The 16,897-nt window shown below is 45.3% G+C and overlaps 1 protein-coding gene and 1 long non-coding RNA gene across 2 annotated transcripts in view; one reads left to right on the top strand and one right to left on the bottom strand.

The window, feature by feature from the left end:
- LOC149976510 (uncharacterized) overlaps nucleotides 1–16,897 on the bottom strand; it is a 989,396-nt gene that overhangs the window by 676,120 nt on the left and 296,379 nt on the right. The gene's annotated exons all lie outside the window — the stretch shown is intronic.
- On the top strand, nucleotides 4,954–7,459 carry LOC110504500 (histamine H1 receptor-like). Its single transcript, XM_090206600.1, is given in 4 exon segments — nucleotides 4,954–5,116; nucleotides 5,342–5,419; nucleotides 5,480–5,502; nucleotides 5,814–7,459. Coding segments are annotated over 4 exon segments (1,686 nt in total). The 5' UTR covers nucleotides 4,954–5,036; the 3' UTR covers nucleotides 7,319–7,459.

Below are 16,897 nucleotides of genomic sequence, written 5' to 3'. Positions count from 1 at the left end.
CGGGCTGCTATGTTCACTGACTGCTAGGTTCACTTACTGCTAGGATAACTGGCTAATAGGTTCACTGGTTACTAGGTTCACTGGCTGCTAGGTTCACTGGCTGCTAGGTTCACTGGCTGCTAGGTTCACTGGCTGCTAGGTTCACTCGTTGCTAGGTTCACTAGCTGGGAGGTACACTGGCTGCTACGTTACCTGGCTGCTAGGTTCACTGGCCGCTAGGTTCACTGGCCAGGAAGAACCCGGGCTGCTAGATTCACTTGCAGCTAGGTTCACTGGCCGGGAGGTACATTGGGTGCTATGTTCACTGGCTGCTAGGTTCACTGGCCGATAGGTTCACTGGTCGATAGGTGCACTGGTGGATAGGTTCACTGGTCGATAGGTTCACTGGTCGATAGGTTCACTGGCCGATAGGTTCACTGGCCGATAGGTTCACTGGTCGATAGGTGCACTGGTGGATAGGTTCACTGGTCGATAGGTTCACTGGTCGATAGGTTCACTGGCCGATAGGTTCACTGGCCGATAGGTTCACTGGTCGATAGGTGCACTTGTCAATAGGTTCACTGGTCGATAGGTTCACTGGCCGACAGGTTCACTGGCCGACAGGTTCACTGGTCGTTAGGTTCACTGGTCGTTAGGTTCACTGGCCGCTATGTTCACTGGCCGCTAGGTTGACTGGCCGCTAGGTTCACTGGCTGCTTGGGTAACTGGCCGCTAGGTTCACTGGCCAGGCAGATCCCGGGCTGCTATGTTCACTGGCTGCTAGGTTCACTTACTGCTAGGTTCACTTACTGCTAGGATAACTGGCTGCTAGGTTCACTGGTTGCTAGTTTACCTTACTGCTAGGTTCACTTACTGCTAGGATAACTGGCTGCTAGGTTCACTGGCCGCAAGGTTCACTGGCTGCTAGGGTCACTTACTGCTAGGTTCACTTACTGCTAGGATAACTGGCTGCTAGGTTCACTGGTTGCTAGGTTCACTTACTGCTAGGTTCACTGGGCGATAGGTTCACTGGCCGATAGGTTCACTGGCCGATAGGTTCAGTGGTCGATAGGTTCACTGGTCGATAGGCCGATAGGTTCACTGGCCGATAGGTTCACTGGCCGCTAGGTTCACTGACCGCTACGTTCACTGCTTGCGATGCAAATTGCACCCTTTCACCTGGCTCTGGTCAAACGTAGTGCACTATATAGGGAATAGGGCTCTGGTCAACAGTAAAAGATGTTTGCCTGACTCTGGTCTACTACTTCCGGCGCCGACAGAGATGGCCGCCTCGCTTCGCGTTCCTAGGAAACTATGCAGTTTTTTGTTTTTTTACGTGTTATTTCTTACATTAGTACCCCAGGTCATCTAAGGTTTCATTACATACAGTCGAGAAGAACTACTGAATATAAGATCAGCGTCAACTCACCATCAGTACGACCAAGAATATGTTTTTCGCGACGCGGATCCTGTGTTCTGCCTTACAAACAGGACAACGGAGTGGATCCCATGCAGCGACCCAAAAAAACGACTCCGAAAAAGAGGGAAACGAGGCGGTCTTCTGGTCAGACTCCGGAGACGGGCACACCATGCACCATTCCCTAGCATTCTTCTTGCCAATGTCCAGTCTCTTGACAACAAGGTTGATGAAATCCGAGCAAGGGTAGCATTCCAGAGGGACATCAGAGACTGTAACGTTCTTTGCTTCACGGAAACGTGGCTTACTGGAGAGACGCTATCCGAGGCGGTGCAGCCAACAGGTTTCTCCACGCATCGCGCAGACAGAAACAAACATCTTTCTTGTAAGACGAGGGGCGGGGGCGTATGCCTTATGACTAACGTGACATGGTGTGATGAAAGAAACATACAGGAACTCAAATCCTTCTGTTCACCTGATTTAGAATTCCTCACAATCAAATGTAGACCGCATTATCTACCAAGAGAATTCTCTTCGATTATAATCACAGCCGTAAATATCCCCCCCCCCAATATCCCCCCCCCCCTCGTTGGCTCTAAATTAACTTTATTTGACTCTTTGCAAACTGGAAACCATTTATCCGGAGGCTGCATTCATTGTAGCTGGGGATTTTAACAAGGCTAATCTGAAAACAAGACTCCCTAAATTTTATCAGCATATCGATTGCGCAACCAGGGGTGGAAAGACCTTGGATCATTGTTACTCTAACTTCCGCGACGCATATAAGGCCCTGCCCCGCCCCCCTCTCGGAAAAGCTGACCACGACTCCATTTTGTTGATCCCTGCCTACAGACAGAAACTAAAACAAGAGGCTCCCACGCTGAGGTCTGTCCAACGCTGGTCCGACCAAGCTGACTCCACACTCCAAGACTGCTTCCATCACGTGGACTGGGACATGTTTCGTATTGCGTCAGACAACAACATTGACGAATACGCTGATTCGGTGTGCGAGTTCATTAGAACGTGCGTTGAAGATGTCGTTCCCATAGCAACGATTAAAACATTCCCTAACCAGAAACCGTGGATTGATGGCAGCATTCGCGTGAAACTGAAAGCGCGAACCACTGCTTTTAATCAGGGCAAGGTGTCTGGTAACATGACCGAATACAAACAGTGCAGCTATTCCCTCCGCAAGGCTATCAAACAAGCTAAGCGTCAGTACAGAGACAAAGTAGAATCTCAATTCAACGGCTCAGACACAAGAGGCATGTGGCAGGGTCTACAGTCAATCACGGACTACAGGAAGAAATCCAGCCCAGTCACGGGCCAGGATGTCCTGCTCCCAGGCAGACTAAATAACTTTTTTGCCCGCTTTGAGGACAATACAGTGCCACTGACACGGCCTGCAACGAAAACTTGCGGTCTCTCCTTCACTGCAGCCGAGGTGAGTAAGACATTTAAACGTGTTAACCCTCGCAAGGCTGCAGGCCCAGACGGCATCCCCAGCCGCGCCCTCAGAGCATGCGCAGACCAGCTGGCCGGGGTGTTTACGGACATATTCAATCAATCCCTATACCAGTCTGCTGTTCCCACATGCTTCAAGAGGGCCACCATTGTTCCTGTTCCCAAGAAAGCTAAGGTAACTGAGCTAAACGACTACCGCCCCGTAGCACTCACTTCCGTCATCATGAAGTGCTTTGAGAGACTAGTCAAGGACCATATCACCTCCACCCTACCTGACACCCTAGACCCACTTCAATTTGTTTACCGCCCAAATAGGTCCACAGACGATGCAATCTCAACCACACTGCACACTGCCCTAACCCATCTGGACAAGAGGAATACCTATGTGAGAATGCTGTTCATTGACTACAGCTCGGCATTCAACACCATAGTACCCTCCAAGCTCGTCATCAAGCTCGAGACCCTGGGTCTCGACCCCGCCCTGTGCAACTGGGTACTGGACTTCCTGACGGGCCGCCCCAGGTGGTGAGGGTAGGCAACAACATCTCCTCCCCGCTGATCCTCAAGGGTGCGTTCTGAGCCCTCTCCTGTACTCCCTGTTCACCCACGACTGCGTGGCCACGCACGCCTCCAACTCAATCATCAAGTTTGTGGACGACACAACAGTGGTAGGCTTGATTACCAACAACGACGAGACGGCCTACAGGGAGGAGGTGAGGGCCCTCGGAGTGTGGTGTCAGGAAAATAACCTCACACTCAACGTCAACAAAACTAAGGAGATGATTGTGGACTTCAGGAAACAGCAGAGGGAACACCCCCCTATCCACATCGATGGAACAGTAGTGGAGAGGGTAGCAAGTTTAAGTTCCTCGGCATACACATCACAGACAACCTGAATTGGTCCACTCACACAGACAGCATTGTGAAGAAGGCGCAGCAGCGCCTCTTCAACCTCAGGAGGCTGAAGGAATTCGGCTTGTCACCAAAAGCACTCACAAACTTCTACAGATGCACAATCGAGAGCATCCTGGCGGGCTGTATCACCGCCTGGTACGGCAACTGCTCCGCCCTCAACCGTAAGGCTCTCCAGAGGGTAGTGAGGTCTGCACAACGCATCACCGGGGGCAAACTACCTGCCCTCCAGGACACCTACACCACCCGATGTCACAGGAAGGCCATAAAGATCATCAAGGACATCAACCACCCGAGCCACTGCCTGTTCACCCCGCTATCATCCAGAAGGCGAGGTCAGTACAGGTGCATCAAAGCTGGGACCGAGAGACTGAAAAACATCTTCTATCTCAAGGCCATCAGACTGTTAAACAGCCACCACTAACATTGAGTGGCTGCTGCCAACACACTGACACTGACTCAACTCCAGCCACTTTAATAATGGGAATTGATGGGAAATGATGTAAATATATCACTAGCCACTTTAAACAATGCTACCTTATATAATGTTACTTACCCTAAATTATTCATCTCATATGCATACGTATATACTGTACTCTATATCATCGACTGTATCCTTATGTAATACATGTATCACTAGCCACTTTAACTATGCCACTTTGTTTACATACTCATCTCATAAGTATATACTGTACTCGATACCATCTACTGTATCTTGCCTATGCTGCTCTGTACCATCACTCATTCATATATCCTTATGTACATATTTTGTATCCCCTCACACTGTGTACAAGACAGTAGTTTTGGAATTGTTAGTTAGATTACTTGTTGGTTATTACTGCATTGTCGGAACTAGAAGCACAAGCATTTCGCTACACTCACATTAACATCTGCTAACCATGTGTATGTGACCATTAACATCTGATAACAATGTGTATGTGACAAATAAAATTTGATTTGATTTGATTTGAAGTAGTGCACTATATAGGGAATAGGGCTCTGGTCTAAAGTAGTGCACTATAAAGGGAATATGACTCTGGTCTAATGTAGTGCACTATATAGGGAATAGGGCTCTGGTCTATAGTAGTGCACTATATAGGGAATAGGGTGCCATTTGGGACACAAAAAGAGAAATAATGATTATTGTTATAATTTGTTTTGACTCCGTAGGTAATGGCTGATGGCGATTGATTCAGCATGTATACTATTTGTTTCACCTGATGTTTCCAAAACTTCTGACATCATGTGAAGGGATCCAGAGAGGATGAAGAGGAGGGGTGAAGAGTACTTAACATAAAGAACCGTGATGGAGTCTATTCAGTCACCTGACATCCCCATGGACAGGTGCTTTAATAAACACGTGTGTGTGTGTGTCTAATGAATTTCCATTAACCAGTAGATAGATATACATGTTACATGTGAAGATGAAACCCTGTTGAAGGTGGCATAGCTGTCAAAAGATCTGCATATTAAATATATTGAAAGGTTGTTATACTAGACTGACTGTTGAGGAGAGCTGGCAAGTAATAATTTCCCTCTACCGTTTACACCCACTGTATCCTGTGATAGGTACTTCAACAGCACCTGGAGACACCCGTATGGCCAGGAGACTGTCCCGTCACCTTTCAACAGCACCTGGAGACACCCGTATGGCCAGGAGACTGTCCCGTCACCTTTCAACAGCACCTTCCGCCTCCAGCACCACAGCAGCTTCCACAATACCGTACTAGGTAGGTTGGTGTGTGTGTGTGTGTGTGTGTGTGTGTGTGTGTGTGTGTGTGTGTGTGTGTGTGTGTGTGTGTGTGTGTGTGTGTGTGTGTGTGTGTGTGTGTGTGTGTGTGTGTGTGTGTGTGTGTGTGTGTGTGTGTGTGTGTGTGTGTGTGTGTGTGCATGTGCGTATGCCTGGGTGTGTGTGTGTGTGTGTATGCCTGGGTATGCGTGTGTGTGTGCTCTGGGGGATGTTGGGAAAGGAAGAAGACATTCTAACCAATAAACAATAAAGTATCTATTCTCTTAATTGTGTTATAATATTCTATTGTAGGTGTCTCCCTGGGCTTCCTGTCATTGCTCACCGTCATCATGAACATCCTGGTACTCTACGCTGTGAAGAAAGAGCGGACCCTCCACACGGTGGGCAACCTCTACATCGTCAGCCTCTCCGTGGCGGATCTCATCGTCGGGGCCACCGTCATGCCCCTCAACCTGGTGTATCTGCTGGAGGACGAGTGGAGGCTGGGGAGGGTCGTCTGTCAGTTCTGGCTCATCATGGATTACGTAGCCAGCACAGCCTCCATCTTTAGTCTGTTTATACTATGTCTGGATCGGTATCGGTCCGTTCACGAGCCGCTGAGGTACCTGAAGTACCGGACCAGAGGGAGAGCTAGCGTTATGATCTCAGGGGCCTGGCTAATGTCCATGACGTGGATTATTCCTATTCTAGGGTGGAGGTCGTTCGTTCAGGTCGACCTCAAACCGGAGATGGAGAATAAGTGTGACACTGATTTCCGGTTTGTTACGTGGTTTAAGGTTTTAACTTCAGTGTTTAACTTCTACCTTCCGTCTCTGTTGATGCTGTGGTTCTACTCGCGCATCTACATGGCTGTGAGACAGAACTTCAGAGAGAGGGAGAGGATTATCAATCCCACAGATTCCGTGGTGGAAAACAGGATCGGACACAAAGTCCAAACAGGAAATAGCCACTGCGAGTCTAAGAAAGAAAGAAACTCAGACTTTGATCAGTACACGTTAGACCAGCCGAACGACTCCACAGATACAGTTGAAACCAACGCGCCCAGGGAACCCAAGTCTGAGAAAGACTCTCACTCCAGTCATTCAGTGCTCAGAATGACAAAACGTCTGAGGACGACTGTAAAGGACAAAAGAAAGAGCGGCTCTTCGTCTTTCCAGCAGAAGAATTCGGACTCGGAGACCCCTTTAAACCTGTCCTCTTTACCTCTTGGCTTCACAAACTACGACGACGACAATGTTCAGAAACTCTATGTATCCGTGAACGACTGCAAGGTAGCCGTGCCGTCAAACTCTGTGGCTGGTGTCTGCGAGATAACCCAGATATCTGACATGCAGAGATACACCACCATGTTCTACAACAACGAGTTCACCCAGTCTGTGAATTTATCCCCGTCACCATGTCCCCATAATTCACCCCAGTCCCCCCCGGCCCAGGAGCACTCAGAGCCTGACGATGGTACTAACCCGGACGCTGTAGCCAACGCTTTGACTCTAAAGCAGACCTGGCAGAAGTTCTGTGCCCAGTCCAGACAGCGTATCCAGAGCCTTCAGGTCCATAAGGAGCACAAAGCGGCCAAGCAGCTGGGCTGTATTATAGCTGGGTTCATGATGTGCTGGATCCCATACTTCATAGTCTTTATGGTCATGGCTTTCTGCCAAACCTGTGTACATCACAACCTACATATGTTCACGATATGGCTTGGGTATATTAACTCTACCTTGAACCCGTTCATATACCCCCTCTGCAATGAGAATTTCAAACGGGTGTTTAAAACTATCCTACACATTAATTTGTGATGAAAAGGTTTATGAACAGTGCCTTGAGTGGCATTTCACTGTATTTCCTTGTGATGCTTTAACTTGTAATACAGTATGTGGGCTTGAATGTTTTGAGTGACCTCAATTTGGTACCTTAAATTTGTATAATTTTGAAAAATATAATGCTTATTTATTGTCCGCCTAAATATTTTTTGTTTATTATTTATTATCAGACCCAGACCATAACCCCAATCTTTCCTACTCTGTGGAAAGACAGAAAGCTGCTCTGCCTTTATTCATTATTTACTCAAATAACTCTGCTGAAGGACAATAACTGCAGAATAACTCTGCTGAAGAAGAATAACTGCAGAATAACTCTGCTGAAGGAGAATAACTCTGCTGTAGAAGCATAACTGCAGAATAACTCTGCTGTAGAATAATAACTGCAGAATAACTTTGCTGAAGGAGAATAACTCTGCTGAAGGAGAATAACTGCAGAATAACTCTGCTGAAGGAGAATAACTCTGCTGAAGGAGAATAACTCTGCTGAAGGAGAATAACTGCAGAATAACTCTGCTGAAGGAGAATAACTGCAGAATAACTCTGCTGAAGGAGAATAACTACAGAATAACTCTGCTGAAGGAGAATAACTGCAGAATAACTCTGCTGAAGGAGAATAACTGTAGAATAACTCTGCTGAAGGAGAATAACTGCAGAATAACTCTGCTGAAGGAGAATAACTTCAGAATAACTCCGCTGAAGGAGAATAACTGCAGAATAACTCTGCTGAAGGAGAATAACTGTAGAATAACTGCTGAAGGAGAATAACTGCAGAAAATAATAACTCTGCAGAAGGAAAAGAAATGCAGAATAACTCTGCAGAAGGAAAAGAAATGCAGAAGGAGAATAACTCTGTTTCAATACAATCTGCTTCATGTGCTTGTCCATTTTTGGTGAAAAGGGAAATGTGTCTTAATGGAACCTGAATTTTTGTTCGATATGAGTCAGTGTTGATATGATATGAGTCTGTGCTGTCCAATAAAAGTATCCTAACTGACAGGGTGTTTTTTATTTTTAGAAATTAGTATGCAACTATGTAACTTTTATAGCTATTTACCAAAAATAGTTAAATCTCGCAGAGTGGGAGTGTAGACACACACACACACACACACCGTGTACTGTTGCAACTCATAGCTCATGTAACGTATGTGAAATGGGTCTAAAGTTATACTGTTACACTGTTGCAACTCATAGCTCACACAACGTTCTAATATTCAAACTTTTTCTAAACAAATGGAGTTAGCAGTGCATAGAACACTCTATGTAGACAAAATATCTAAATATAACTCTAAGGCATTGGCTTCATGATTATTGTTATTCACTATGGCCTGAATCATCTGGGTAAATAAACTGAATCATCTGGGTAAACATACTGAATCATCTGGGTAAACATACTGAATCATCTGGGTAAATATACTGAATCATCTGGGTAGATATATTGAATCATCTGGGTAAACATACTGAATCATCTGGTTAAACATACAGAATCATCTGGGTAAATATACTGAATCATCTGGGTAAATATACTGAATCATCTGGGTAAATATACTGAATCATCTGGGTAAAGATACGGAATCATCTGGTTAAACATACTGAATCATCTGGGTAAATATACTGAATCATCTGGGTAAATATATTGAATCATCTGGGTAAACATACTGAATGATCTGGGTAAACATACTGAATCATCTGGGTAAATATATTGAATCATCTGGGTAAACATACTGAATCATCTGGGTAAATACACTGAATCATCTGGGTAAATATATTGAATCATCTGGGTAAACATACTGAATCATCTGGGTAAACATACTGAATCATCTGGGTAAATACACTGAATCATCTGGGTAAATACATTTTTGCCGATTCTAAAAAGTAGGCCAATTTTTTTCACAGTAAATAGGCTAGGCAGGTCAACATCCGATTTGAACTAATGAGTAAGAAACGAGGTATCCAAAACATATCTCAAAAGCCTCTCCCACGGACACCCCACGCCAAAGTCTGAAGAATTTCCCACAGGGATATTTCATCTAAATAAAGAAGATATCTGAAATATTGATTTCCGTACACTGTGAGCAGTCTTTGGCCATGATATGACAGCGACTCATGCGTTGGTTTGGTTTCTCAAGTCAACAGTACCTACAGTACAGTAGTATCATCTGTAAATAAGTTACACGATACATTTATAGATACTTTAGCATGCCGCACCTTGTCCAAACACTGCTTTCATTTTGTTTTTTCCTTCAGTCATCTGCATACCTGAATTTACTGCCTGCAGTAATTTAGCTAGTGAGGAAAGATAGCCGGTAAGCTAACATTAGAGAGCTAATATAATTGTTGCGTTACCTAGCAACTGTAGCTCAGCCCAGCAAAGGACTAGCGAGATGAGGAGTGGATGTTTCTGTCTGTTTTTATCTTGCCTACTTGTTGACGACGGGTTCATGTTCAGGTTGTTTTGTTTTTTTATTTTACTCTATCCTACTTACACACTACACACACACACACACATCATATACACTGCTGCAACACTGCTGCACCTCTGCAACTCCAGTATCCCTGTCTCCTTCCCCCTATACATATCTACCTCCATCACTCCAGTATCCCTGTCTCCTTACCCCTATACATATCTACCTGCATCACTCCAGTATCCCTGTCTCCTTACCCCATACATATCTACCCATCACTCCAGTATCCCTGTCTCCTTCCCCCTATTCATATCTACCTCCATCACTCCAGTATCCCTGTCTCCTTCCCCCTATACATATCTACCTCCATCACGCCAGTATCCCTGTCTCCTTACTCCTATACATATCTACCTCCATCACTACAGTATCCCTGTCTCCTTCCCCTATACATATCTACCTCCATCACTCCAGTATCCCTGTCTCCTTACCCCATACATATCTACCCATCACTCCAGTATCCCTGTCTCCTTCCCCCTATTCATATCTACCTCCATCACTCCAGTATCCCTGTCTCCTTCCCCCTATACATATCTACCTCCATCACGCCAGTATCCCTGTCTCCTTACTCCTATACATATCTACCTCCATCACTACAGTATCCCTGTCTCCTTCCCCATATACATATCTACCTCCATCACTCCAGTATCCCTGTCTCTTCCCCCTATACATATCTACCTCCATCACTCCAGTATCCCTGTCTCTTCCCCCTATACATATCTACCTCCATCACTCCAGTATCCCTGTCTCTTCCCCCTATACATATCTACCTCCATCACTCCAGTATCCCTGTCCCCTTCCCCATATACATATCTAACTCCATCACTCCAGTATCCCTGTCTCCTTCCCCCTATATATCTACCTCCATCACTCCAGTATCGCTGTCTCTTCCCCCTATACATATCTACCTCCATCACTACAGTATCCCTGTCTCCGTCCCCCTATACATATCTACCTCCATCACTCCAGTATCCCTGTCTCCTTCTCCCTATACATATCTACCTCCATCACTACAGTATCCCTGTCTCCTTCCCCCTATACATATCTACCTCCATCACTCCAGTATCCCTGTCTCCTTACCCCTATACATATCTACCTCCATCACCCCAGTATCCCTGTCTCCTTCCCCATATACATATCTACCTCCATCACTCCAGTATCCCTGTCTCGTTCCCCCTATACATATCTACCTCCATTACTCCAGTATCCCTGTCCCCTTCCCCCTATACATATCTACCTCCATCACTCCAGTATCCCTGTCTCCTTCCCCATATACATATCTACCTCCATCACTCCAGTATCCCTGCACATTGTAAATATGGTACTGGCACTGTATATAGCTACTGACCCTGTATATACGGTGGGGAGAACAAGTATTTGATACACTGCCGATTTTGCAGGTTTTCCTACTTACAAAGCATGTAGAGGTCTGTAATTTTTTATCATAGGTACACTTCAACTGTGAGAGACGGAATCTAAAACAAAAATCCAGAAAATCACATTGTATGATTTTTTTGTAATTAATTTGCATTTTATTGCATGACATAAGTATTTAATCACCTACCAACCAGTTAGAATTATGTCTCTCACAGACCTGTTAGTTTTTCTTTAAGAAGCCTCCTGTTCACCTGTATTAACTGCACCTGTTTGAACTCGTTACCTGTATAAAAGAGACCTGTCCACACACTCAATCAAACAGACTCCAACCTCTCTACAATGGCCAAAGATGTGTCGGCATCGAGTAATAGTCTCTGGCCCCCTCCCAGTTAGGGGGAGTGATGAGCTCTACAGCAGAGTCTCACAACTCAATCGCTGGTTGAAAACTGTTTTCTGCCCCTCCCAAAAGATAGAATTTGTAGATAATTGGCCTCTTTCTGGGACTCACCCACAAACAGGACCAAGCTTGGCCTGCTGAGGAGTGACGGACTCCATCCTAGCTGGAGGGGTGCTCTCATCTCATCTACCAACATAGACAGGGCTCTAACTCCTCTAGCTCCACAATGAAATAGGGTGCCGGCCAGGCAGCAGGCTGTTAGCCAGCCTGCCAGCTTAGTGGAGTCTGCCACTAGCACAGTCAGTGTAGTCAGCTCAGCTATCCCCATTGAGACCGTGTCTGTGCCTCAACCTGGGTTGGGCAAAACTAAACATGGCGGTGTTTGCCTTAGCAATCTCACTAGGATAAAGACCTCCTCCATTCCTGTCATTATTGAAAGAGATCGTGATACCGCACATCTCAAAATAGGGCTACTTAATGTTAGATCTCTTATTTCAAAGGCAATTATAGTCAATGAACTAATCACTGATCATAATATTTATGTGATTGGCCTGACTGAAACATGGCTTAAGCCTAATGAATTTACTGTGTTAAATGAGGCTTCACCTCCTGGTTACACTAGTGACCAAATCCCCCGTGCATCCCGCAAAGGCAGAGGTGTTGCTAACATTTACGATAGCAAATTTCAATTTACAAAAAAAAATGACATTTTCATCTTTTGAGCTTCTAGTCATGAAATCTATGCAGCCTACTCAATCACTTTTTATAGCTACTGTTTACAGGCCTCCTGCGCCATATACAGCGTTCCTCATTGAATTCCCTGAATTCCTATCGGACCTTGTAGTCATAGCAGATAATATTCACATTTTTGGTGACTTTAATATTCACATGGAAAAGTCCACAGACCCACTCCAGAAGGCTTTCAGAGCCATCATCGACTCAGTGGGTTTTGTCCAACATGTCTCTGGACCTACTCACTGTCAGAGTCATACTCTGGACATAGTTTTGTCCCATGGAATAAATGTTGTGGATCTTAATGTTTTTCCTCATAATCCTGGACTATATGACCACCATTTTATTACGTTTGCAATTGCAACAAATAATCTGCTCAGCCCCAACCAAGGAGCATCAAAAGTCATGCTATAAATTCACAGACAACACAAAGATTCCTTGATGTCCTTCCAGACTCCCTCTGCTTAACCAAGGACGTCAGAGGACAAAAATCAGTTAACCACCTAACTGAGGAACTCAATTTAACCTTGCGCAATACCCTAGATGCGGTTGCACCCCTAAACACTAAAAACATTTCTCATAAGAAATTAGCTCCCTGGTATACAGAAAATACCTGAGCTCTGAAGCAAGCTTCCAGAAAATTGGAACGAAAATGGCACCACACCAAACTGGAAGTCTTCCGACTAGCTTGGAAAGACAGTATCGTGCAGTATCGAAGAGCCCTCACTGCTACTCGATCATCCTATTTTTCCAACTTAATTGAGGAAAGTAAGAACAACCCAAAATTAATTTTTGATACTGTCGAAAGCCAACTAAAAAGCAGAATTCCCCAAGAGAGGATGGCTTTCACTTTAGCAGTGATAAATTCATGAACTTCTTTGAGGAAAAGATCATGATTATTAGAAAGCAAATTACGGACTCCTCTTTAAATCTGCGTATTCCTTCAAAGCTCAGTTGTCCTGAGTCTGCACAACTCTGCCAGGACCTAGGATCAAGAGAGACATTCAAGTGTTTTAGTACTATATCTCTTGACACAATGATGAAAATAATCATGGCCTCTAAACCTTCAAGCTGCATACTGGACCCTATTCCAACTAAACTACTGAAATAGCTGCTTCCTGTGCTTGGCCCTCCTATGTTGAACATAATAAACGTCTCTCTATCCACCGGATGTGTACCAAACTCACTAAAAGTGGCAGTAATAAAGCCTCTCTTGAAAAAACCAAACCTTGACCCAGAAAATATAAAAAACTATCGGCCTATATCGAATCTTCCATTCCTCTCAAAATTTTTAGAAAAGGCTGTTGCACTGAGACTGCACTTGTGAAGGTGGTAAATTACCTTTTATTGGCATCAGACCGAGGCTCTGCATCTGTCCCCATGCTCCTAGACCTTAGTGTTGCTTTTGATACCATCGATCACCACATTCTTTTGGAGAGATTGGAAACCCAAATTGGTCTACACGGACAAGTTATGGCCTGGTTTAGATCTTATCTGTTGGAAAGATACGTATCAGTATGTCTCTGTGAATGGTTTGTCCTCTGACAAATCAACTGTACATTTCGGTGTTCCTCAAGGTTCCGTTTTAGGACCACTCTTGATTTTACTATATATTTTACCTCTTGGGGATGTCATTCGAAAACATTATGTTAACTTTCACTGCTATGCAGATGACACACAGCTGTACATTGCAATGAAAAATGGTGAAGCCCCAAAATTGCCTTCGCTAGAAGCCTGTGTTTCAGACATAAGGAAGTCGATGGCTTCAAAAGTTCTACTTTTAAACTCGGACAAAACAGAGATGCTTGTTCTAGGTCCCAAGAAACAAAGAGATCTTCTGTTGAATCTGACAATGAACCTTAATGGTTGTACAGTCGTCTGAAATAAAACTGTGAAGAACCTCGGCGTTACTCTGGACCCTGATCTCTCTTTTGACGAACATATCAAGACTGTTTCAAGGACATCGTTTTTCCATCTATGTAACATTGCAAAAATCAGAAACTGTCTGTCCAAAAATGATACAGAAAAATCCATCCATGCTTTTATTACTTCTAGGTTAGACTACTGCAATGCTCTACTTTCCGGCTACCCGGATAAGGCACTAAATAAACTTCAGTTAGTGCTAAATACGGCTGCTAGAATCCCGACTAGAACCAAAAAATGTGATCATATTACTCCAGTGCTAGCCTCCCTACACTGGCTTCCTATCAAGGCAAGGGCTTTCTCCTATAGAGCTCCATTTTTATAGAACGGTCTGCCTGCCCATGTCAGAGACGCAAACTCAGTCTCAACCTTTAAGTCTTTACTGAAGAACCATCTCTTCAGTGGGTCATATGATTGAGTGTGGTCGGGCCCAGGAGTGTGAAGGTGAACGGAAAGGCTCTGGAGCAACAAACTGCCCTTGCTGTCTCTGCCTGGCCGGTTCCCCTCTTTCCACTGGATTTCGCTGCCTCTAACCCTATTACAGGGGCTGAGTCACTGGCTTACTGGTGCTCTTTCATGCCGTCCCTAGGAGGGGTGCGTCACTTGAGTGGGTTGAGTCACTGATGTGATCTTCCTGTCTGGGTTGCTGCCCCCCCTTGGGTTGTGCCGTGACGGAGATCTTTGTGGGCTATACTCGACCTTGTCTCAGGATGGTAAGTTGGTGGTTGAAGATATCCCTCTAGTGGTGTGGGGGCTGTGCTTTGGCAAAGTGGGTGGGGTTATATCCTTCCTGTTTGGCCCTGTCCGGAGGTATCATCGGATGCGGCCACAGTGTCTCCTGACCCCTCCTGTCTCAGCCTCCAGCATTTATGCTGCAGTAGTTTATGTGTCGGGGGGCTAGGGTCAGTTTGTTATATCTGGATTACTTCTCCTGTCTTATCCGGTGTCCTGTGTGAATTTAAGTATGCTCTCTCTAATTCTCTCTTTCTCCCTTTCTTCCTCTCTCTCTGAGGACCTGAGCCCTTGGACCATGCCTCAGGACTACCTGACATGATGACTCCTTGCTGTCCCCAGTCCACCTGGCCGTGCTGCTGCTCCAGTTTCAATTGTTCTTCCTGCGGCTATGGAACCCTGACCTGTTCACCGGACGTGCTACCTGTCCCAGACCTATTATTTGACCATGCTGGTCATTTATGAACATTTGAACTTCTTGGCCATGTTCTGTTATAATCTCCACCCGGCACAGCCAGAAGAGGACTGGCCACCCCTCATAGCCTGGTTCCTCTCTAGGTTTCTTCCTAGGTTTTGGCCTTTCTAGGGAGTTTTTCCTAGCCAATGTGCTTCAACACCTGCATTGCTTGCTGTTTGGGGTTTTAGGCTGGGTTTCTGTACAGCACTTTGAGATATCAGCTGATGTACAAAGGGCTATATAAATAAATTTGATTTTGAAATTTGATTTTATTATTTTTAATTTTCATATGATTATTTTTTTATTTTTTTTCCCACCTGGAATTATAGCAGCTGATGACCCCTGAACGCACAGCCGCTAATCTGCGGCCTGCTAGCTATCTAAAGCACATTGGACTGCTGGCTTAAGAGGCCCTTCGAACATATTTCTTCGGCCTCTATACATATTTTGCCAATTGGCCTGGTTTCACACGGAGCCCTGCTGATCCGTCCGCTGATGTAACTGCACGAGGGGGCCACAGGGGGCCACAACAGACTTCCCTCCGTCGCGTCATCCCTCTAAGGCCTTTATGTTAGGCTGCTAGCCGCGTGCCGCTAGCTTCCTGAAGCCACGCACTGGACTTGTATGATCACCCGGCTACGCATGCCTTTCTCTAACGTCACCATGCCGTGTCGATTGCTGTTCTGGTTTGTAGCGATTGTTTTATTTCACTGTAGAGACTCTAGCACTACTCAACACGACTCGGCTAACAATTTAGTTCCACCTCCCACACACGCAGTGACATCACCTGGTTTAAATGCTATTTCTAGAGACAATATCTCTTTCATTATCACTATATGCACAGGTTTACCCCCACTGTATTCACATCCTACTATACCTTTGTCTGTACATTGTGCCTTGAATATATTCTACCGTGCCCAGAAATCTGCTCCTTTTACTCTCTGTTCTGAACGTACTAGGCGTCCAGTTCTGTTAACTGCCGTACCCCTATCCTACTCCTTTTCTGTTCCTCTGGTCAAGTAGAGGTTAATCCAGGCCCTGCAGTGTCTACCTCCACTCCCATCCCCCAGGCTCTCTCATTTGTTGACTTCTGCAACTGTAAAAGCCTTGGTTTCATGCATGTTAACATTAGAAGCCTCCTCCCTAAGTTTGTTTTATTCACTGCCCTAGCACACTCCACCAATCCGGATGTCCTAGCCGTGTCTGAATCCTGGCTTAGGAAGACCACCAAAAACCTTGAAATGTCCATTCCTAACTATAACATTTTCCGACAAGATAGAACTGCCAAAGGGGGCGGTGTTGCAATTTACTGCAAAGATAACCTGCAGAGTTCTGTCTTACTATCCAGGTCTGTACCCGCTTGTTATAGACCAGCCTCTGCCCCCAGCTGTGCCCTCGACACCATATGTGATTTGATTACCCCCCATCTATCTTCTGTTTCCAACAATATCAAATGAGTCCGGGGCACGACCGAGAGA

This window comes from Oncorhynchus mykiss, chromosome 17, assembly GCF_057628025.1.
Source record: "Oncorhynchus mykiss isolate SJ-2025 chromosome 17, ASM5762802v1, whole genome shotgun sequence".
In the NCBI taxonomy this organism is placed as follows: Eukaryota; Metazoa; Chordata; class Actinopteri; order Salmoniformes; family Salmonidae; genus Oncorhynchus; species Oncorhynchus mykiss.
The sequence above is the reverse complement of the archived record's forward strand: the minus strand, read 5'-3'. Positions and strand labels throughout refer to the sequence as shown.